The sequence below is a fragment of the Oxyura jamaicensis genome, chromosome Z (genome assembly GCF_011077185.1).
Source record: "Oxyura jamaicensis isolate SHBP4307 breed ruddy duck chromosome Z, BPBGC_Ojam_1.0, whole genome shotgun sequence".
In the NCBI taxonomy this organism is placed as follows: Eukaryota; Metazoa; Chordata; class Aves; order Anseriformes; family Anatidae; genus Oxyura; species Oxyura jamaicensis.
In genome coordinates, this window is record NC_048926.1 from 53508547 (window position 1) to 53532204 (window position 23658).

A 23658-nucleotide genomic window follows, 5' to 3' on the forward strand; every position below is an offset into this window, starting at 1 on the left:
ATGAGTTCTCCCCCGAGCCTCCTCTTCTCCAGACCAAACACCCCAGCTCCCACAGCCGCCCCTCACAGCACTTGTGCTCCGGGCCCCTCACCAGCTCCGTCGCCCTGCTCTGGGCACACAGGCGAGGTGAGACCAGCGGCACCCACTGTGACAGCAATGGGGTGGCGGGCTCAGCGGGCTCAGATGGGAGCCCACACAGCGACGCGGGGCGCAGTGGCTGCTTCAGAAAAACTTAAAATCACTTTTGTTTTTATTTATTATTTTAACAGAGGGACTTACTTAGATTGGTGCCTGACACTTGCTGGTGTTAGGGACCTGCGGGTGAAGCTCCGGTGAATGCAACAGGGCTGCTATAGATGTAACCGTATTTATTCTTGTATTTATGTGTTATTTTATATTTGTGTATATTTTATACGTGTGTTTTGTGCCCTTTATATATATATATGTATGTTTATACATATGTATTTTTGCTGCGAGGCAGGCCGCCTGGTGGTGCTTTGAGTAACTTCGAACAGCCGGGAAGCCCCTGGCGGCCACGGCCGGACCCCGGACCCGCAGGGGGAGTCCCACGGCCCCGTCCCTGTCCCTGTCCCGTCCCCGGTCCCTATCCCGGTCCGGGTCCCTGTCCCGGCCCCCACCACACTCCCTATCCCGCCCCGCACGGCGCTGCCCAGCGGCGGCCGAGCGCCGTGTGAGGGAGAGTGGGGGTGGTGCTGAGGGTGGGGAGGGGGGCGGGGCCCCGCCTGGCGCTCGTACGGTTGCAGCCTCCCGATTGGAGGCCCCGCCGGCGAAGCCCCGCCCCGCCGCGGTGCGCCGCCAATGGGCGAGGGCGGCGCGCTGAGCCACCGCGAGAGTTGCGCTGAAGCTGGCGCCGCCATCTTGGAGTCGGGAGAGGCCGCGTCCCGTCGCTGTCCCTCTCGGAGGGTCACCGGCGGGGGGGGGGGGGGCGGGGGGGGGGCAGGGCGAGGATGGCGGCGCGGCGGTGAAGTGGCGGCGGCCGCGAGCCCCTCCTCGCCCCGCGGCGGGGCGGCGGCGGCAGGATGGTGCAGTCGTGTTCCGCCTACCGCTGCCGGAACCGATACGACAAAGAGAAGCCCATCTCCTTCCACAAGTGAGGAGCGCGGCCGGGGCGGGGCGGGGCGGGGCGGGGCAGGGCGGCGCCTCCCGACGCGCCTGAGGGGAGGGGCGCGGCGCAACGGTCGCATGGGGGGGGGGGGGCGGCCCGCCCCCGGCGCCACAAACGGGAGGGGGGGAGCCCTGAGGGAGGCTGAGCGCGCCCCTCGCCCGCCCGCAGGTTCCCCCTGACGCGTCCCGACCTGTGCAAGAAGTGGGAGGCGGCCGTGAAGAGGAAGAACTTCAAGCCCACCAAGTACAGCAGCATCTGCTCCGAGCACTTCACGCCCGACTGCTTCAAGAGGGAGTGCAACAACAAGCTGCTGAAGGAGAACGCGGTGCCCACGATATTCTGCTACACCGAGCCCAATGAAAAGGTAAAGGCGAGGCGCTCCGGAACGTTGGCAAAGTTGTTCCGCTGTGTTTGTGGTGTGCTGGGAGCCCTCAGTGACACCTGGAAGTTGGCGCTTTGCTCTCCAGTGCTGGCTGCCGATAACGTTAAAGACCTGATGGACTGTCGTTGTGAAATCTAAGTCCCCTCTAAAGGGCTCTCCCCTCTGGTTTCAGAGTTAAAGCAGTAAGTATTCAGAACAGCAAAACAGCATCTGCACCTGGGATCTGTCTATGCTGACACCATCTCTGTCTTACCTTAACCACTACCTTATGCTCCTAAGGCAGGCTGGACCCTCAGCTTCTGCCCCCAAGCTTCCAGTGATGCTCTCCTGTGCGATGTGCTGCTGCTGAAGCAGTTGGCAGTAACTGCAAATCATTAGTTAGTTCTGCAAATCATTATTAGTTCTTGCAGACGTAATAACTGCAAGGGGAGAGCTACCAGGTTGATTTCTCATTCCTGTAAAGGATACCAAATAGCAGCTTTCTTCCCACTCTGCGGTAGAGGACGGAAAGAATGGACGTGGTAGTCTAGGGCTGAAAAACTGTGAAGGGATGAACTGCACAAATAAAAACTGGGATTGTGCTCATTTGGCTTCTTTGTTGTTTTTGCATGTAATATTGGATTTATTGCAGAAATAGAATGGGAACATATCTGGAAAATGACAAGTGGAAAATAGGCAAGAGAACATAAGCGCAAGGTAAATAGACAGACAGGCAAGTTCCAGGTACATACAGCTGTACTAAAGTTTTGTGGGGTTCCTCTTCCCCATAATCTGAATGACGTGTTTTCTCTGTCACTTGAGGTTGTTTGCAAAGCTTCGTGCAGTCTGAAAGCTGAATGGGTATACAGGGCAATCTACAAAAATGCCATCAGTGCACCAGGGTTAATGGTGAGCCACATTTTCCATTTTATTATGGTGTCTGGTGCTACAAAAACACAAAAGGATGCCTTTTAATTATGGAGAGAAATGTTTGTGCGATTGCTATTTGCCTCACAGCAACTTTCAATGACCTGTCACTTCCCTTCAAGACATTATGTAGTATCAGAGCAGGATACTAGTGGTAGCTATTCTTTGGAATTGAATTCACACTGATTTTGAAATACAGCTTTTTATCCTTTTCATTATGAAGTTTGAAATACTTTCTATACTTTTTTTTTTTTCTTCGGAGAACCATTTATTGGCTATGAGAATTGATTATAATTCACTTATGACATGTCAGTGATATGAACGATCAGTTCTCTGCTGTATGTTGTGACAATAATGTCATGTTTATAAAGATAGCATGTGCTGTGTGAACTGCAGATAGATGCCTCTGTGAATTCAGCTGTCTGGCAACAAGGCAATTTTTTTGTTTGTGCTTCCAACAGGGGTGAATTTCTCTCTGCATATTATGTGTTCAACAAGGCCAAGTGCCGGGTCCTGCACCTGGGGCACAACAACCCCAAGCAGAGCTACAGGCTGGGAGATGTGTGGTTAGAAAGCTGCCTGGCAGAGAAGGACCTGGGAGTATTGGTTGACAGTCAGCTGAATATGAGCCAGCAGTGTGCTCAGGCGGCCAAGAAGGCCAACGGCATCCTGGCTTGCATTAGAAACGGCGTGGCCAGCAGGTCCAGGGAAGTGATTGTCCCCCTGTACTTGGCTCTGGTGAGGCCGCACCTTGAGTACTGGTGAAGGGTCTGGAGAACAAGTCTTACGAGGAGCGGCTGACGGAGCTGGGGTTGTTCAGTCTGGGGAAGAGGAGGCTCAGGGGTGACCTTATCGCTCTCTACAGGTACCTCAAGGGAGGCTGTAGCGAGGTGGGGGTTGGTCTGTTCTCCCATGTGCCTGGTGACAGGACGAGGGGGAATGGGCTAAAGTTGTGCCAGGGGAGTTTTAGGTTGGATGTTAGGAAGAACTTCTTTACTGAAAGGGCTGTTAGAATGGGCTGCCCAGGGAAGTGGTTGTGTCACCATCCCTGGAGGTCTTTAAAAGATGTTTAGATGTAGAACTTAGGGATATGGTTTAGTGGAGGACTTGTTAGTGTTAGGTCAGAAGCTGGACTTGGTGATCTTGGAGGTCTCTTCCAACCTAGATGATTCTGTGTTTGTCCTGTAGTTTTCTTAGCAGAGAAGTTTGAGAGTGATTATTGACAGGATCAAGCTTTTTAGAATACATGTATGTCAATTAGGTAGGCACACCGTTAGCAGTGATTTCTTTTAATTGAGAAATGAAACTGGTAGTTGGCTGGTTTCGTACTTTAAAGTGATCAGTTATACCTGAGCACTAATGAAACTTCCCTTCAATACCAAATGCAAAACTGCCTTCTCAGTTCCTTTCTGCCATGTACTGTATGTAGTTTGTACCAGAATCATATTTGCTCTCCCTAGCCCCCCATCAAGTGCTCTTTTTTATATTAAGTCAAGGAACTTTATGACATGGGCCTCACAGTCTGATGAGGGGATGGACAGTGGCTCTAATGATCAACATTGTGAATGCCTTTGGTCTTTGTGCTTTTATTTGTAGTAATAATGTTGGAGATAGGTAGTTACAAAATTGTTTTCGGTGCCTCCTTCACTGAGAGCTTCTTAGTTGTTTTTTTTTTTTTTTTTATATCTTTTTTTTTATTTTTTTAACCAGTAATATTCAGGCTGTTCTGTTTGAACAGTTCTTTTCTAATCATTGTGTGCACAGAAGCATTTCTGAATTAATGTATTTTCCTTTGGGGCAGAAAGAATCTGATCTCTCTGCTCTGTCCTCAGTTCAAGCGGTGAGAGGTCTCTGTTGTCATGAACCATGGGAGTGTGCTGAGCCTATCAAGAGCAGCATGATAAAGACTGCAGTTTCTTGTGGGGTTGTGCTCATCTGCTGTTCTGCTGCTGCCAGGAGGGAGAGCTGGGCTTCTCCCTTCTCTGTCCAGTCTACCAGCCATGCTCCTACTCGCCCTCCTCCTGTATACTAGCTCAGGTGTAGCCCTTACCTCTCATCGCATGGCTCTAACTTTAGTGAAGGACAGAGCTTTCCTGTAGTGATGGTGGGAGAGTGAGTAGCTTTCTGTCATCTTAGCAAATGCCTGTTTTAGCAAAGGGTAAATAGCAGAGCTGGGAGAGCTGCTTTGGTTGAAGAGCTGTTTGTTTTGGCTCATTATGTCTCTTGAAACCAAGCCCATGTGCTGCAGTACCAAAACAGCGGTACAGCCTTCTCCAGGTGTTAAGAGGCAGGTCTTGCTGTGTCAACCTTCTCTGCTCTGCCAGCTTATTGACCTCCCTCAGTGAGGTAATTCTTATTTTACTTCAACAGAAGGTTATCCACTTCTGCTCTGTTCCTGTCTAAATTAGCGGGCAAGTTCAAAGTATATGGTAAGATGCAGTAGAAAGGAGGGACAAAGGGGAGTGGGATGGCTGTGATGAGTTACCGGGTCAGCTGAGCTCCATTTCATGGAACTGCATCTTGCGCTCTCAGCTAATCCTGGGTATGTGTTTGAGCTAAGTCTTCAAAAGTGATCGTGATTTTTAGGTTCTCCAGTTTCTGATTTGTTTGAGACATCAAGGACTTGAGTTTCAAAGAGTGTTGGAAACTGTGCTGCTTAAAACGCCTCCAGTTCAGAAGCCATACACAAAGGGGCCTGGAACTGTTGGCCAGTTTTGAAAATGTAGGCCTTGAAGTTTTTACTGTTAACTTCGGTCATGGTTGTTGATATTGTACTGGAGCAGTAGTAATGGAATTGTGTAAACAATGTTAAGCATGCAAATGTACTTTTTTTTTTTTTTTTAGGCTGAAGAATTTCCAGAACAGCCAGAAGATCCACTACCGCCTCCACCACCACCACCACCTCCGCCGCCACCACCACCGCCACCACCACCAGCAGCTCCTGTGCTACTGCCCTCTCCATCAACTCCTTCTTTCCATTTAGCTCAAATAGATGCCAGATTTGTAGATCCAAGTATTGGATTATTGATGCCTCCTCTCCAGACCCCTAGCAATCTTGCAGTTTTTTGTGATCACAATTACACCGTAGAGGATACAGTTCATCAGCGGAAAAGAATTCAGCAGCTGGAGGAACAAGTTGAAAAACTGCGAAAGAAGCTCAAGACTGCACAACAGCGATGCCGGCGTCAGGAAAGACAAATTGAAAAACTGAGGGAGATTGTTCAGTTTCAGAAGGAGAAAGACATACTGTCAGGAAAAGGCTATGTGATCCTGCCCAATGACTATTTTGAAGTTGTAGAAGTACCTGCCTAACAGTCATGAACATCAGCTTTCACTTTGCTAGGCCAAGACGTTTAGTTTAAAAACTAAATGCTCTCTAATTCTGTGTGAGACTCTCCAGAATTCTAAACTAGTAAATAAGCTGTCATACAAAGGACACCAGTTTTTTTTCTTCATTTTTACTTCAGTTCAATATGTTTTTAATATACGGAAAACGCAAGCATCTCAGAATTAGAATGTGCATTTAGTTTATGAAATCTGAATTGCTTTACAAAAGGAAAGGATGCAGGGTTAAAATGCACTTAAAGTCTGTACAATTTTTTTTTTAATAATGGCTGTCTTATGCTTACACGGGATAGGACCTGAATCTGGCTGAGAGTGAAGTTGAGGTTGTCGTACACTCGGTGCAAAACTTTGTCAAGGCATTTAATACTGGCTTAGGTGATCCCCAGGAAGTAGTTTCCTTTGGTTTCCGAAGGAGCGGAATTAGGCCAGCTAAGAATACCTGCAAGCGTTGCCTTGTATAGAAAAAGATAAGTTACATATTTCAGCCTGGGAAACTTCCAACCTCAGCTTGTTATGCCTTCAAAGCACTGCAAAAAGTCTAATTCCTGGATCCCTTTTGGTGAGGTTTGTAAATGAGCCTTTTCTTTTGGAGTAGCATATACCGATGCGTGTGTGAGAGAGAAGGGGATATTTCGTTAGTGCAGCTAACTGGAGCTGTAGAGGATTTTGTTCTGAGGGTACTTAAAAGCCCTGCTGAAACACAGTACTGCACTGAATGTGCATATTACCAGATTGCTGGCAGGATCAAGAAGGCAGTATACTGTTTAGGGTGACTGCTTTTCAAAAGTGCCCTAACAATACACAGTCGTCCCCAGCATGCTGGAGTATGCCACTCCCGTAAGCACTGTCATGGGTGGAATGTTGTCCTCGTCTTTGAAATTTTTGGTCTTAGCTTGCATCTCAAATACGTTTGTAGCTTCATGAAATTAAGAAATTTGTTTTTCCTTGTCTGGGGTGCTGGAGTCTTTCTGCTTTAATTACAGCATACTCTAGTTTTCTTTTTCCCCTTCTTTTTCTTTTTTTTTTTTTTTTTTTTCCTTCCCCAAAAGGCATCCACCACTGGGCAGATACGGAATTAGACTTCGGGAGTTGCTTGGTGCTAGACTGGTTTTTAATATCTCAAATGCTGCTGCCTCTCCTTCAGCCTTATTAAGAGCCTTTCTAAAAATGAGTTTAACGTTCGGTGCAGCAGTTTGCACTTACTGTCCAATAACTTGTTTAGTCAACAAACTCATTCAAAATCAGAGAATGACATCATGCTAACGTTATTGTAGCCTTCACAGCTGAAATTCCCTGACATAATAGACATGAGGAGAACGACTCTTCTCCAACCATGTCAAACCTGTGTGTAGTGTGAAATCTAGCTCTGGTGTTAATCAAGCCCTGTTCATGATGGCTTTCAAAACTTCCCCTAATATTCTGTTAGCATGACATTCTGAAATGTTTAGAACCAGTCTTGATACTTCTGACCTCACTCATGCTGTGTATCTACTTTCCCTGCCATTTCATATACTTAAAATGAACAAGAATTGCTGATGCATCCTTTTGTGTACATTTATTATTCCTGATTAAAAATAAAAAGCAAATGGTGTGTTAGATTTTTAACTGCTCTCTCTCCTCTTTTCCCAGGACTTTGCCAAACCTATCTTTACGTTTTCTATCATTTTATAGAGCAGTTTACCTGTTTAGATGCCGATTTTTTTTTTTTATTATTATGGTGGTGTTTCTGAGTCTTTGCTGTTACTTTTTATATTTAAAACTGAAAAAGCACAAATTAAAAAATTGACAAGGAAAATAAGTTTAAAGAAGTGTTGCTATACATGGGCACATGTGGCCATTTAGTGAATTATTTCCATTTTCTCTGCAAAATGCCACTTCTGACACAAGGGCGGGGCCAGAAGCAGGGGATGGGGAGAAGCCCTCTCCTCTGGCTGCAGTGAGCCAGTACCTTGTGGCAACTACTTTTGCAAATGTAAAAGAGACATCTTGCTCTAACTTTCAGCTTTGCTTCCTTCCACCCCAGCCAAGGATTCCCATCTCTACCAACTTTACACTCTGCCAGCTGTGCCGTGCCCTTTTTGCAAGTGTTTTTTTTTTTTTTTTATAACCCTTCAGAAAAGCGACACAGCAAAAGAAGTAGCTAGGAAGACAAGACTGAGGCATACTGAGAGATTTTTGTTTCCTCTACAAGGTGCAGTGCTGTTAGGGCAATACCACAGAGCTATGAAGTGTAAAAACAGCTGGCACTAAAACAACCAATTGACTTTCAGCAGCTGATCTTTCTCTGCCTGTCATGCTGCAGTCTCTAATTGTTAGCACAGTTCCTCCTTTTTTTATTTTTATTTTTTATTTTTTATTTTTTATTTTTTTTCTTTTTTAAAGTGGGATTTACTGTGTTCACACAATCAGCTGTGCAAAGGTACCGTGTCACTTCCTGTTGGTATTGGCCACCACTGGTATCTGCATACAGCTGCAGTTCCGTTAGCATCTCTGAAAAATGCAGTTGGGAGTTAAAAAGAAGAAGTGAGAATGTTAAGATGTCAGGGGCTTTTGTGAGCGGTGTCTGTCCAACTGCAGGTGAAATAGCTAATAACTGTTTAAATGCCTGTGGCTGCATTCTGCTGAAGACTGTTTTATAAAGAAAAGAGCCTGAGGAGGTTTGCTGGCAGTTGGCAGAAGTGTCCCATCCTTAAAATCTGGACAGAGAGATCTCTTGGACTGATGTTACGACAGGCAGAATATCAATGCTGCTTCTGAAAAGGGAAGTGTCTGCTTACATGCTTCCCTCCATTTGCCCCAATTTATTCTAGTAGAGTCTATCTGAGCTGTTTGTAGCATTTAATTTTTCCCCCTCTTTAAAGTATGAGATTTCCCTGTCTAGTGTGGACCCTGTGTTTTAAGGGAGGGGAAAGTAACAGCATGGTTGGGTTACTGCTTGTCACACTGAGGGCGTCCTTCATTGGTGTGCTTCCTTCTCCTCTACTTCCCATCACTGTTTTGTCTCTGTTGTCACTAGAATGGTCTTAAAAACTTCTGTCTTGCTGAGATTTCATTTGCCTTCAGCTCTATGTGGGGTAAACCTAGGCAGAGTGCCTGATACGAATTTTGAAGTTGTACAGCTGAACAAAATACAAACCAAATGCCAGTCGGAATGCAGGAAGAAGGAAAGCCAGGTAGTTCCTTGGGTAAAACTAAAATTGCAACTCCAGTTTCTAAATCCATTGCAAAGGACTGCTCCTCTCCCAAGCTTCTTTGGAACAAGGCAGGTATTTGTAGTCGACCTTTTAGGCTCTTTTCACGAGATCTGTTGTAGGTTTTAATCTATAGGCTGTTCTGCCTCCTGGCAGCTCACACCTTTGTCTCTGGCAGGACGGAAAGGGTTCTTTTGAGCTACCGCCTGATTTTAACCGCTAAAATGCAATCTGCCCAAGAACGTTGATGCTTGTGCTGTGTCACAGCCGCAAGTCTGGGGATGTTACCCCTGCTGCGTTAAACACAGCAGTTTATTTGCCATACCTTAGCCACGATAATGACTGATTGGTAAATGAGAGGCAGCAAAACAGAATAGATACGTGATTCAAGAGATACCGTGATAGTAATCGCTATTACAGATTTCCTTTTGTGCCTGTTTGATGTTTTCAACGGAAATTGTGTCTTCTTACCGGGTACCGGGATCTCCTTTTGATCTAACTACAGCATTTTATTGCTCAAATTGGACAGAAAGCCTTGCAGTGTTACACAGACCAAAGGAGTTTAAAAGTGTGCAGGGAAAAACGTGTGGCAAAATTGTTGTCTGATACACCATGAAACGCTAGGAGCAGCTTACAAAAGAAAGTCATCTTCAATCTTCTGAAGAAGTCAAAGAAAACATTTAAAGCGGATATTCAGAAGGAAATTTTCAAGGACTTCTCCTATGAATAGACATATTATATTGTCATAATTAAATCTCTCCACACTCCTGCCCCTGTTGATTCATTTAACATTGAGTATCAAGGCTTTTATTGCCTGTAGCTCAAAATGATCTATTATTTCTCTTGTAGCTGCCTCCTCACACTGTACAGGGAGGAAAGACCTGTAAAGCCTGGGCTCACGGTTGGACCTCTGAAAAAGTGACTGCTGTCTGCATCTTAAATTGGGTCTAGTTAAATTGGACCTATTAAAAGGTCTTGCAGTTAGGCTAGTCTCTACAGTTTTAATTCAGAGAGGGGCTTGAATGGAATAGGCAAGCTTCTAAATTCATTTCAGGCTTCACTGGATGTGGCCATTAAAGTTTCAAGGTCTATGACTACACTAGTTACCTGTAGATGAATCAACTCTTCAGTGTTGGAGTCTGTGAAAGATATGTGATTTCCTGTTGGGAAAGCTTTAGTCCAGTGACCTGTGACGAGTAATCCAGAAAAAGGAGGTCTTGCCTCCAGCAATAGTTTCTTCTTTCACCTTCACATTTTCAGCTTTTCTTATGAAAGTTGTCAGTTATTCTTTACACTCTTCCCTGCGTTCATTGTTCTTACTCATCTGCTCTGAACATGAACTCCTTCTCCCACTGCAGCAGTTCGCTATTCAGTCACCACTCACCTCCCTCCCCCCAGTCTCTTTTTCAGGACTGTCCTCACACATCTTCTGCAGAAAGAATTTGCTGGCTTTAGGTGCTTTACAGTCTGGACCTACTTGGAAAGGAAAGAATTTTCAGAGATGACGCTTTTGAGGAAATGACCTTTCTCTGGGCTTGAGAAATACCAAGATTTCTGCCTGCTTTTCAGGTTTCTGCTAATAACCATAATAACACCTGTCAATTCAGAGAAGGAAGCTTCAGGATACCCAATTTGAAAGCTCTGTCCAGCTTTTACTCTCTCCCTTTTTCTCTCCCTCCCTCCAGGAGTGACTGACTTCCAAATAAAGAGATAATCCATCTGTGATGTCATGTCAGTGGTCTGAAAATCTATTTATTTATTTAGAACCTAAAATTCTGCCATCTATACATTCATTTATCTTAATTTTGTACTTTTTGAGTCCAGAGGGGAAAACCTATTAGTTTTCTTTGACTGACAAGGGACTGAAATTGCTCAGAGTTTATGTGTTCAGCATGTTGGGAAAATGGGCAGATCCTGCTGTACAGGTACAGACCCAGGGAAATCTCCTGGTCCTGGACAATAGGACATGTCTATCCCCCAGAGTGAGTGCACATGTGGACATTTCACCTTGAGGAACTTCAGATATTTGTAAGTAACCTCTTAAAAACACACACACAAACCACAAGTGTAGTATCATTGGAATTATCTTCCTTTGATACTGCCATCAGTTGACAAAAGTAGATTTCCTGGTGACACCAGATCAAAACCAGCCTCTGTCAACACCTTTTGCTCTGAGTCACAGGAGAAATCCCTGGCTTACACAAGCAGTAGGTGGCAGTGGCCTTGCTTCTTTCTCAGCACAGTCACCACAAAGCCTTGTGATCACGCTGTCTGCAGAAACCGTCATCTGTGTGATATGACTGTAGAAGTAAGACTTCTCTCCCCACTAGAAGATCTCTCTACTAACAGGTCAGAAACATTTTCTTGTTGTGAATGTTATTTTTACCATCTTTTTCTTGTCTGCCTTGGCTTGCGCTCTGTGGTATTGCTCTCCTGTCCTCCCAAGATAAGATTCATTTGGGTTGTTCAATTCTGTCAGAGGTTAAGTAGCCCTCAGCAGCTCAGCACTAGGGATATTCAGGATGTGAGACAGTAATCTCTTACTCTTACATACTATAAAATATGCCAGAGAGATGAACATGCAAGGCACTATTGCAAACAGCATTGGAAGAAAAAGCATGTCTCAGAGGAAGACTACTTTGGGTTTAGGGATGAGTTTGGCCTGAGGTATGAGGAGGCTTAATTGTTACTATGATAGATTTTAATCTCCTTCCTTTCAAGCTGAACTAACGTACCTGTTCACTTCTACTCTACTTTGGCTTTTGATTCCTATATGTGGCTGCTGGCTTTGCAAAGAGAAATACTCATTTAGGACAGGTGGAGCAGGGAGCTCAGCCACACCCCCTGATTCTCAGAGGAGCTGAGAGCTTTCTGGGCAGCGTGTTCACCACTGGCATAACTTTTCTCATGCAGAAACCTACAGAGAAAGTCCTGCCTATGCAGCAACGCTGAAAGCCTGACTGAAGAGTTTGGGGAAAACCTTGCTGAATCCCGTGGGGCTGGGATTTCTTCTTTGTATCGTTGAAAATTGTGTCATTGGAAAGCCCAGCACAGTTTTTCGTATCAGCATCACTGGAAAGTCCACCATGGTTTTTCCCGTCAGTATCACTGGAAAGTCCACCATGGCTTTTCTCATCAGCGTCACTGGAAAACCCACCGCGGCTCTTCTCATTAGCCCCGTGTAGAAGAGGGAGTACTGGGGCAGCACCTTTGTCTGAAATGAGACGCAGCAGCACCTTTCTTCACCACCAAAGTCACCAAGCCACGCATGGCTTCAGCTGTCACCTAGCGGGCGTCTGCTCATGATGTCACAAGGGAACAGCGCTGTGGTGAGATCACAGTAAGGAAACACCCACCTGCCCTGTTAGAAGATGGTCACCCCAAGCAAATAAGGTGTCTGACAACATTCACAGCCAGATGGTCATCCCTGCTACCCACAGAGGAACGAAACCCTGAAGTGCCACCTGTGGCGGGCTCCTGCAACCTTAGGTTTGCTCCTTTCCATTCTGTCGGTGGTCTGAAGCCTCCAGAGCTAGCGTGTCGTGGTCTGTGGGCTCGCCGAGGGTCTCAAAATGTTGTAGGCCTCCTGAAGCCTCTCTGCTGGCTGACTGAAAAGTCATCTCAGACAGGCACACTGCACTGAAATTAAGTGTGAGGAGCCGCCCCAGTGAGGACAAATGTGGGTGATAACGTGCTGTAGGACCGTGGTGACAGCATATATCCATTTGTCACATGTGGCGCTAAATAATTACAGATCATCATTCTACTAGCTAGCATTACCTTCACATCTCTTCTGTCAGGAATATACATTTACCTCAAAATTAAGTTCTCTAACTTACCTGAAAAATGTACTCTGACTTAATCCAGGAATTGTGAAGGTGTCTGACACGCCATGCTTTGCTTACAGTCATGTTTAACATAAAGCATTAACATACTCTCAGGTCAATTTTATGACTTGGGACAGCTGTAGATAACAGTCTATCATGCATATGTGGCCAAGGCCTTTATTTCTTCTATACTCAACGCTACTAGGCTTCTGTTATGAAAATTAAAGAAAAGTAAAAATATAAAAGTCACTGAAAATTCAGCTTTTCATCTGTGCCACTCAGGGGTCTAACTGGCTTTTGTTTGTACGTATTCATGAGCATGACTGGGAAAAACTCTAACGTAATGAGCAAATGCCTTGCTGCAGGCAGTGCGGAGTTTTAAGCACATGGGGACACGTCTCCTTTTGAACTGGGATTAACAGCTTTGTGTGGTGAATTAGTACAGGTAGGAAACTCTAGACATTACTCTGTAAGAAAACTGGCTTCAGGATCTGCTTTTAACATTCTCAGAAACCCGATAGTGTCTATGCCTGAACCAGATAAAATGGAGGCCCAAAATATGATACAGCTGTTCAAAATGTATCTTATCTCTTTATGTATCTTATCTCTTCGGTTCTTACCTGTGAACATTTCCATTTAACCTTAAGAAATGGCTGGGAAGAATCAATATTATTCTTTATAAGATGTTTGACATTAACCCAGATCATATGGACTCAGCACAGCAAGCAAAAAGTCTCACAGCCCATTTCAAACCAGGCAGGTAGACTTCAGAACAGCAGTGGGCTGAAGCGAGCCCTGCTGTGACGTGATCTGGGGAGGACAGAAGGAAGTCAGAGGGAGGTATTAAAAGCAGAACTTCTCACAAACTCCCCCAACACCATCAGATATGATGCAGAGGATGGGTATCTCAAACATCAGGTGTCTTGCTCACAGGTGGACTAAATGGCCTGGATCTTAACTTAGGTGGGCCTGGCCACCATTTGGAGATGGAGTGTTTCCAGGTAGGGCAGGCTTGCTTTTCCCTTTGCAGCTCTTCAGAAGCAGGTGGCTTCTCATTTGGTGTCCCCCTTCAAAGGCAGGCACACAAAACCTCTGCAAAACAGTGCATGAATAAAGTGAGTGTACTGCACTCAGGTCATCTCTCAGCCAAACAGGGGGCCCTTTAACCCTTCTGGCTCTAACTCCAACAGGAGGTGCATGTTTTTTTTTTTTTTTTTCTCCCTTTTGTCCTCTTCTAGTCTATTTCTGAAGGCTAACAGTGAAGACACAGACATCTGTCTGGCAGCTCTGTGACACATGTTGAAGAGCTGTGTTTCCCAGCCCCTGAGTTTTGAGAGACTGAATGTGGCTGAAGTGTTTGGTGCTGAGGTGTTTTGTTGCATTTTCTGTGAAAATAGAAGCTTTAAATATATACATATATATATAAAAGGAGAAAATGTTTTATTGAAACTCTGGATGGTAGAACAACCCATTATGTACAAAAATTGGAGTCTGAGGACTATGTTAATGAAACACAATTTGATAAGGCTATTGTGTGCTGGCAAATGAGATAGAATATGTTTGTTTGTTTGTTTGTTTGTTTTGGATGTAAATGCAAATTCTAATACATGTGCTGAAAATGCATGTGATGGAGAACTTGTGAACCATGGAAATAAGGATCTTTTTGTAATCCAAGCAGGTAGCAAGAAGCATGGAGCAAGAGAGGAAAATGCACAACAGCAATCGTATGTCTCTTTAATGAAACATCAACAAAAAAGCCACAAGCACCAGAACAACATCCAATAGTGTAAAAAAGTAAGAGACCGAAGAATACGAGCCTCCTAGCAATTCCAGCATTTCTAGATGGTAGGTTGCAGTTTCGCCTTTTAGACAATCAGAGAATTATCGCCCGACTATATCAAAATTCATTTCTAAAGCTAAGAAGAGCAATCTTCCTGTGAATCTTGTGTGCACATGTGGATCTACAAAGCAACCGTCTCTGTTAACCTAGGAGAAGATCATAACAAGCAAGTGCCTTCAGATGCAGGCAGGAACAGAGCTTGTGGACCTAGCCACCTTCATCCCAGACAGAACTTTGTAATTTCTGACAAAATATCTTATTTCAGTGTGGTATCTTCAGGAGAACCGCCCAGTCTGCCACACCAGACACAGGAAAGCAATGCACAGCAACAGCTCCAAAAACAAGCTCAGCAGGCTACCGTCATTCAGGCTGCATGGAGAGGCTATCGAGTCCGGAGAGAGCTGGATGAAATGAACAAAGCTGCTGTCAAGATTCAGGCAGCTTACCGAGGCTACCGGACGCGGCAGGAATTGCCCCTTGGGTTTTATGATTTCTTTGGGGATAAAAAGCCAGTGTTAGATCAGACAAAGAAAGAAGAAGAGAGGATGGCGTCTCTCCCTGGAGTGTCTGGAGCCCTGGAGTGCCACATGTTCCTTGGTGAGGGCTCCCAGGCATCAGGTATTTCCATGGGACACGAGGGGCCAACAGCTCCGTGCAGCGACAGACACGACCCAGGCACTGTTGTTATTCCCAGAGCAGTTGTCTGCAAACCAGCGTTTCCTCTCATGTCAAGCAATGTTCTGGTCCTTGGTAATAGTTCACCTACCTGTGAAGTCTTCCCAGCCTTGACATCTGGACAGCAAGTCCACGATGCTGCGGATAACATTTGGGCTGTAAGGAGAGGGCCTCAAAGCCTAGAAGAGTTTGATAAAGTGGAGAGACAAGCTGCGAAAATAGCAGAGCACGGCCAGATCTTAGTTTGCAGTTATCAGCTCAGAACAAACCGCTGTGAAAAGTATCACATTTCAGAGATATGCAGCATCACCGAAACGCAGAAGTTATCCCCAAAGCTTCAAGATAGGGTGCCCTGCCCCAAACGAGGCCTCACTGTACGCTTAGAAGTGAGAAAGGAAAACAGAACGACCAAGGCAGGAGGCAAAGTGCCATCTATTAGAAACATTGATGTGTATGCAGTGGTGAGGAGCCCGCCAGCCTCCTCGAGGCCCTCGATGTCCCTCCACGTTTCCAGCCCCACCGCGGTGGTGGAAGGCTCCCACCGGGACGCGGGCAGAGGCCGGCTGTGCGGGCTGTACGCCGTCCGCAGGCACGGGGCCTCGCAGCCCTCGCACATCCACATTCATGTAAACGTGGTGGAAACAAGAAGGGAGGCAGGAGCGGCAGGAAAGCGCTGAGGAAACCCAGGACTGACACATCTCTCCTTCCATAAAACCTCATCCTGCACCTGCAGAGCCTGGTGGAGCTGGCGGGGGTCTTCCCCCAGCCGGCTGGAGGCAGTGCCGGCAGCCCCTTGGCTGGGGCTCACATCACACGGGAATTTTCACAGCGAATCCCACCGCCACCCCCGTCCCCGGCGGGTCTCCCCTGCCCCGCAGCACGCAGTGGGGCCGGGCAGCCGAGCCCACGACCCCCACGGGACCCCCCGGTCCCCTGGGACCTGCGCCCGGCGGCTGCGCTGCCGCCTCCCGCCGGGGAGCGGAGCTGCGGCCGCACGGGAGGGAGGGAGGAGAAGTCCTGAACGGGAGGGGAACGGGCAGGGAGAGGGGAAAGAAAATATTTTCCCGGGAAGGGGGGAATAAAGAGGAAAGCGGCGGCGGTGAGGGGGCGCCGCGGGGGATGCCGCGGTGCGGTGCCCTGGGGGGGGAAAGGGAGCAGGGAGGAGGAGGGCGAGCAGCAGGGGAGGGCATGGTGAACCCTCGGGTGGTAAGCTGCTGTCACAGAGGGATCCCCTGACGGCTGTGGGAGAGAAAAGGCGGGTCCTCAAGGCAGACGGTGAGAATTTCACCCAGAAATTGGTGCATCGCCTGCGGGGGGCTGCTCCCCACGCTTCGCTGCCCCCTTGGTGAGATGGAGGGTTCACGCACACCTCCCTTCTTACGGTGTTGGAGAGGACAGCTTGTGGGCAACCAGAAAGCACCCTCTCCAAGCAAACATAACAAATTGCTTCCCAGCTCTGGTTCCTGGATGATTCTGGGGTCAGGCAGATAGATCCTCACCTCTTGTCACGATCCAGGTGGAGGCGATAGTAATGCAAGCATACGCACCATTTCCCTCCAGGCACCCTCCATGTAGTGGATAAAAACTTACTCCCACGGTAGCTGTTTGGTTACCTTCATTACTTCCAAGCAGGAGACTTGTTGGGCTGTGCTGGAGACAAGTTTCTCTCCAGTCTCCAGCACGGTACTATCAGAGCGCTGCCCGGGTGCAACCTCTTGCTGTGAAGCAAAGGCTGAGGCTTGCAGCTGTGAAACTGTTGTTCAGTACCGATAATGGATGGTTCCTGAGGGTGCTGAGCCCCACGCTGGACCAAGAACATGCTGGAAAGCACTGGGCAGCCTGCACAGTAAGTTTCTAAGGGGTAGCTTTGTCATAGAGAAAAATATGCTGGGCAGGATAAAACATTTTGCACATTTTCAAGTGTATGATGGGTTTTGGTGTTGTCTGCCTGCCCCGTTCCAGCCAAATGCCCTCTGTTCCCTTGAAGTCAGCATGGGAAAATGTATCCTTGCAGTGCACAGTGACTAGATGAACACAGCTCACCTGGTCTGGATCCCACTACTAGGCTGAGCAGTCTGGTGGCAACAGCAGCAGGGACAACAAGACAAGCTGCTCAGGACAGAGCCTCTCCATAGTGCTGCAGGTTTTGGGACACTTTCTGCAGCCAAGGTGAGGAAAGGTAGCCAGGACAGCAGCTGCTCCTCCAGCCCCACAAGGCAAACGCAGCAGAGCCATGGCGCTAACAGAGTGCTCGCAGATTTCCCCTGAGCAGGTTGAAGGTGGAATGGGCAGAGCCACCAAGCTGGCACAGGGTCAGAGGCAAGCCCCTGACACGAGTCAGGTGGTGAGACAAGAGAAGTTACTGGTGGCAGCAACGTGACTTTGAACCACACTGACATGACATCTTTTTCATCAGAAAAAGCTGAATAACTTGATAAGGTTACTGCTGCCCATTATCAGTCCTCTGTGAGGACCTCAGCTGAGGCAAATCTGAATCAAATAACTTATGACAATACCAAAATCTGGGCCTGGGTGCTGCTGAAACAGCAGGCTTCCCATATAAAAAGCAGCAAGCAAAAGTTCCTCTAGGTTGCAAATATACACTGGAGCATGAGGATAATCTCTAAGGATAAGAAAACAGCCACAGTTTTGTGGCAGACGTGTAGGGAAACTGTGCCGGCACGGAGACAGGAAGAATCAAAGCAGAAGTTTATGTCCGGGTGCAGACTGAAAGAAGTTTGCAACACCCTCCCTTGAACTTGAAAATGTCAGGGAAAAGGCTCCTCTGTAGACAGAGATGGTGCAGTGACTTTAATTTGGGAAGAAAACCAGAGCTTTTGTGTGGCTGAAGATCCTGATGCCCTTGGTGGAGAAGCGTTTGGGGGCAGGAGGAGAAGAGCCGCGTCCCACCTGATATTGGAGATTTGTGGTGGCTCCTGGAGGAAGCTCAGCCCAGGGGGTCACTGCCTTGGCCACACGTACACATCACATGTGGACACACACTCACGTGCCCTTCGGCTGTGCTGGTCAGTGATCCTGTGCAAGCATTTCTGTGCTGTCCCCTGTGGTTTTCTCTGCGTGTGTCTGATGAAATGCAATGTTACAAATAAGCACTGTTTTCCCACCTATGTCTTACAGCCCTGTCCCCCTAATATATCCGTTTAAATCTGTAAAACAGCAATTATAATTTGAAAAATTAATAATCTAAGTTAGGTCTGTGGGGATTTTGTCTCTTTTATCAGACCAGCAGATACAGCTGGAGCAAACAGACAAATTTGCAGGTATGTAATCTGTCTTTGGGGCTGATCCATAGCCTGGTTTTGATTATATTTCCCCCCCAGCTGTATCTGACAATGTAACAAAATGCCTTTCTCCTCCTTAAAAACCTTGCCTAGCTTCTCCTCCTGGACACCAGGGGCTGTAGCCACCCAAATACTGCCCCGAACACATCAGTCAGAGCTTAGGACCCAGAGACCTGTTTCAGGCTTACGGGACGTGACAGCTGACTGAAAATCAATGAAGTGTGCTTTACGGAGCGTCATAATGATGCAAGATGAAGCTCAAAAGGTGCTCGCTTGCCTTGCAGGCTCAATTGTCCGCCTTGGGTTTTAACCAGATTGCTTTAGCCCCCGACTAGGATGAGGCTGATTTGCCTCTGAAAACAAAGGACCATAATTAAAGGAAAAGCCACGGTGGTGCCCATGCTTTGCCTGATGCTCTGTGCGCTGTGTTTGACCCATTCAGGTAAGTCTCATTTTTTTTTTATTCTTCCAAGCTGAAATGCAGATGTTCAAGATTTTTTATCTTCCAGCCAGTTAGCTGCTGCTTGCTGCGATGAGGCAGACACCAGTTTCTCCTGATCCTCTTCTCAATGCTGCCAGACTAGCAAGAGAGGGTTGTACCAGCTGCTGACTTTGCACTGCAGCCTCGGCCAGTTTGGCAATGGGGTTTTAAGATTTATGGAGCGACAGAGTGGTCACCAGGTAGAAGTTAACCAAAGAACCAAAGCTCAGCTCGCATTGCTGGAGCGGGTTAAGGGGCAGATCTCCATCATCAGGAGTAACACTGAAATGCCCTGGCTGAGCTGATGGAGTCCTGAGTGTCCTGACAGCATTTCTCAGGGGGCTTGCATGTTATTTTGGCAGAGTCCTCCCTGCTCCTGCACTTGAGGGGAGTTGCTCCTGGCATGCACGGCACTGAGAAAGGAGACTTGTGGCACCGGGGAGAGGCATGGTGGCAAAGGGTGCATTTTTTGTGTGCTTGTGGCAACCTGCCAGGGAGCTCCAAAACTTTTACCCTCTCAGTGATAAATTCAGGGATGCATCTGGCCTACAGTCTGTGTCTGTTTTTCCAAAGGCAACACCGCTTGGTTCAGCGTTTGCTCTGTGGCTTAACCTAATCATCAGATGAAGTATGATCAAAGGAGCTGCTGGGCTATTTTTTACCCTGATAAATCTTGCTTCTCATTAAAAACTTCTGCTTTTAAACCATCACCCTGCAAGTACTGAGGATGTTTTATAAGAGCACTGATCTTGTTCCTTCTGCCTTCCTTCTCCTTGGTGCTTCTCAGGAGCACTTGCCTCCAGCTGTCCCTCTGGAGGGGCCACTGGGCTCGTTCCCCTTAGGGCTGCCCCATCTCTGGTGCTTGCTGCACACTGTGTTTTGGCCCTTTGGCTGCAGGGCTCTCCTGTGCTCCCCCTCATCTGGGAAGGAGCCGAACCCCCTGTGCCTGCGGGATGGCAATGGGAGCACAGGGTCCTTGCTCACGGTAGGACTGGCAGGGCACTGGTGGTGGGGAGCGAGGTGGGAGCAGGGCAGAGACATGCAAGGTCCCCCGTGGCTGGTGGCACAGCAGCGCTGGCACAGCGCTCTGGCAGCAGCTCCTTTTTCCCCCATGGGGGGATCTCACCCCGAGGTGAGATCCTGCTCACCTCCAGTGCAGTGTGTGTGCCAAGGAAAAGGTGGAGGTCGTCCTGGGACTGCAGCATCACATGGAGCAGGGCTGGCATCGGGGAGGGGCGGGGGGCATCGGCTCTTCCCCCTCCATGGTGCAGGGCAAACTTGAGGGGTCCCAGGCCTTGCTGGCACAGACCACAGCGGTGGTGGGCAGGCCTGGCCCTACGTGTATCACCCAGCTCCTTCTGTCTCCCAGCCAGCTCCTTTTGCTGCTCACTCCCCTGGTGCTGCTGCCTTCCACCCCCCAGCTGGGCAAACTCGTCTCCTTCAGTGATTTGCAGCTATCCCTTGGCTAACCCCAGAAGGGGTTTGTGCTCATTGCCTCTTATCCTGGCACTAGGCTCTGCTGAAAACAGCCTGGCTCCAGAGCAAGTGCAAACGAAGCCCCACGGCTCTGAAATGCCCACAGTTTATTGCTGTTGTTTCTAGCTACGAGCCAGGAATATCCCCACAGTGACCAGCTTTCCCCTGTGGCTCCCTGTCTCTGCTATACTGCAGGTATCCAAACAAACAAACAAATAAACAAATAAAGCAGGTATCATTAATCAGCCTGTGTTTTTACTACTCAATAGTGAATGAGGGCACCTGATGCTCTTAGCCTGAGGATCTCCTAAGGAAGAATAAACAGGAGCGGGAAGGTATGCCAGCTCATGGCAAAACACCACAGAAAACATAAACCTGGTGCAAACTCATCACGGCTGTACTTGCCCCTTGCCCCCTGGCTCTGCTAAGGGCCGGTGTCCTGGCTCCCAGACGTCCCCGCTTTCTTCCAGGTGTGTCTGCCTTCAGTTCAGTGGCTGAGAATGAGGACGCGCTCCTCAGGCACTTATTTCAAGGCTATCAGAAATGGGTCCGCCCCGTGCAAAACTCCAACGACACCATCAAAGTCCTCTTTGGGTTAAAGATATCACAGCTCGTGGATGTGGTAAGTGTTGTGGTGGGCTTGGTAAAGCATCGCTTCTTCTGCGGAGGGCCCTGCACCCAGCTGGGAGGGCTGGTTGCCTCTTGTCATGGTGGGGACAGGGATGGGAACCCCAAGTGCCCCAGGGCTTGTTTTATTCGCAGTGAACCTGAGGGCCCTTTCCTGCCCACTGCTCCCTGTGACTGAGGCCTCCTTGTGTCTGTTCCTCAAAGGCTGTCCCCAGTGCCTATATTTGCAAGTTAATGAGGTGTAGGACAAGGGTGGCAGGGCACTGCTCGCTCCAGGCAAGGCCTATCCAGGCCAAATCCTATCAGACAGGACCCTGTGGGTGAACCAGACAGCCCCAGGCTGCTGTCCGCATCCCCTGCCTTTTCCCCCCTTGGCACAGGGCAGGAGGTGCCAGACGGGAGTGATGCCCTTCCTGTGGAAGGCGGCCTCTCCTTTGGGGCTTCATTTGCCCATGCAGGATCACATTCTGGCTCCTGCCTGCCCAAATGCAATCCCAGGCTGGGTGGCATGGGGATAGGAGCCGGGACGCCTGCCGGCTCCTCTCACTGTCTGAGCCCTGCTGCCTCCCAGCTCCTCAACACCCTGCTCCATAGGGGGCTGAGACATCATGGGTATGGGACATTTTCCCTGGCTGCCTTGGCATTGCTTTCCTCTCTACCTTGTGTTGCCCTAGGATGAGAAGAATCAGCTGATGACAACCAACGTGTGGCTGAAGCAGGTAAATCAGACCACGTCATGCCTCCCCCCCTTGGCTGCAGGACTACACAAGGATGAGGGCCACCCCGGCCTACCACACCATCCGCTGCCATCCATGACAAGTGCAGAGCCATCTAGCCCTGCCTGAAGTTCTCCTCTCCCTTCAGCAAGTGCTTAAAGGGGCATGGAGGAAGGCAGTGAGCCTGCAGGAAATGGGATACCCTCTTTTAGTGGCATGCACCCCAGCTGTGGGCTCAAGCCAGCTGTATTTCAGGAAGGAAACATCTCCTGGTGCAGCAGTGACTGTCCCCATGATGCTGCTCGTGCCCTGAGGGACTATCTTGTCTCAGACTTGGAGGTCATCTGAGCACTGTGTCTCTTGCCTGAGCTGAGGGAGGTTTAGCGTAAGAGAAATAAAAGGCCATCATGTTAATCACCCTTCCCCCCATACTAAAATCTGTGGGGTTTCTGCAAATTAATCACATCTGTCTTGCTTGCTTTTGGAAGTAATTTACACAAATGGAGGAAAGGTGCATGTTAACAGTTAGGTCTCCTTCATTCCTGAAGAACACTGAGTTTGGTTTAGATTACAGTGCACTGGTTTATTGACCTTGTGACGATTATTTTAAGTCTCTCAGACATGTAAGCTCTATAAATGTGTCAGCTGATCCTAGGGAGAGGACATAAAACCCAAGCCTTGCTCAAAATGATGCCGTGGGAAGCCGTTCCCAGGCTGCAGGGCTGGTGGAGAGGTGCAGCTGAGTGCGTGTCCTCAGTCTGGTACCTGTAGCCCTGCAGAGAGTGCAAGCTTTGTGGTGGTGCAGGACCCCAGATGCTGTATGGACACTACTCACAAAGATGGAGAAGCACAGACTCCTCTTGCTGCAGGGAAGACACGAATCCCCCCTCTGCCAGGGAAATCTGCTGCTGATCCAAGTCTAGGTGTTATGTTAGACCACCTACACCGGACACCCTGTTTGTTTGCAATATTGACCTCCCAGAGCCAGTTGCAGTTTGGAGCCAGTGTCACCAGGCATGCCAATGGAAATCATGTTCTGCTGCAGCTTCCTCCAAACTAGCTGCAGGAGGTAGAAGCATGCCACTATTCACTCCATATCTCAGAAGCAGGGAGGTGGGGGAGGAAACCACTTTCTCTGATCCCTCTGCCTTGAACTGCTGATACAAGAAAAACCTACCTGGGAAGCTGCACTGCCAGTTGCTCCATAAGCCTTTGGGGACTGAGCTCAGATTTTAGCCAGAGCAGCCCCCTAAGGTAGCTCTGTGCTGAGATTTTTGTAGGACCTTGCATGTCTCACTGGGTGCTACCATTTCTAGTACCCCATCGAGGCCCAAATGAAAGGCAAAGGGAGCAGAAAATAAGTGAGACATGGACAGTGGCTTTCACACGTGCAGGTTCCCCCGGATAACATGCTGAGCACTACGTACCTGTGGCCTGACCTGCGTGTCCTCTTCTGGGAGTCATGCATTCCTGTAGACTTAGTGTGAACTGGTTCCACATGCAGTCAAAAACAGCAGCTGGAAGAGATGCTTAAAACTAAGTAGAATCAAAATATTTTTCTCTTTTGGGCTGGGAAAAGTGAAGAGCACTCAAACAAACTGGAACTTTCTAATGACTCAGAGCTTCTGGTCCTGCAGGAGTAGGGAGGTCAGGGAAGTCTGGTCCTCACCTTTGGTGTGTGAGGTGGAGGGGGAATCCCAGTCATAATTACTCTGCAATATATATATATATATATATATATATATATATATATATATATATATA

General features: G+C 48.1%; 3 protein-coding genes across 4 annotated transcripts in view; all 3 read left to right on the forward strand.

Annotated features, from left to right (window-relative positions):
* The first annotated feature begins 930 nt into the window (after window positions 1-930).
* THAP1 (THAP domain containing 1) lies at window positions 931-7364 on the forward strand. Its single transcript, XM_035309678.1, has 3 exons — window positions 931-1111; window positions 1295-1490; window positions 5259-7364. Exons 1-3 carry the CDS (start codon window positions 1041-1043, stop codon window positions 5724-5726), a joined length of 735 nt encoding a protein of 244 aa, XP_035165569.1. The 5' UTR covers window positions 931-1040; the 3' UTR covers window positions 5727-7364.
* Window positions 7365-11622: 4258 nt separating this feature from the next.
* IQCN (IQ motif containing N) lies at window positions 11623-15969 on the forward strand. Its single transcript, XM_035309955.1, has 2 exons — window positions 11623-12439; window positions 14456-15969. The coding sequence occupies exon 2, from the start codon at window positions 14731-14733 to the stop codon at window positions 15967-15969; it is 1239 nt and encodes a 412-aa protein (XP_035165846.1). The 5' UTR covers window positions 11623-12439; window positions 14456-14730.
* A 2668-nt stretch (window positions 15970-18637) lies between these two features.
* CHRNB3 (cholinergic receptor nicotinic beta 3 subunit) overlaps window positions 18638-23658 on the forward strand; it is a 19428-nt gene continuing 14407 nt past the window's right edge. For both annotated transcript variants that reach the window (XR_004746127.1, XM_035309785.1), the window contains exons 1-3: window positions 18638-19036; window positions 21022-21173; window positions 21853-21897. Coding sequence is in view for 1 of the 2 variants with exons in the window: in XM_035309785.1 (XP_035165676.1) it covers window positions 18994-19036; window positions 21022-21173; window positions 21853-21897 (240 nt within the window). In the remaining variant the exon portion in view is untranslated. The remainder of the gene's footprint in view (window positions 19037-21021; window positions 21174-21852; window positions 21898-23658) is intronic.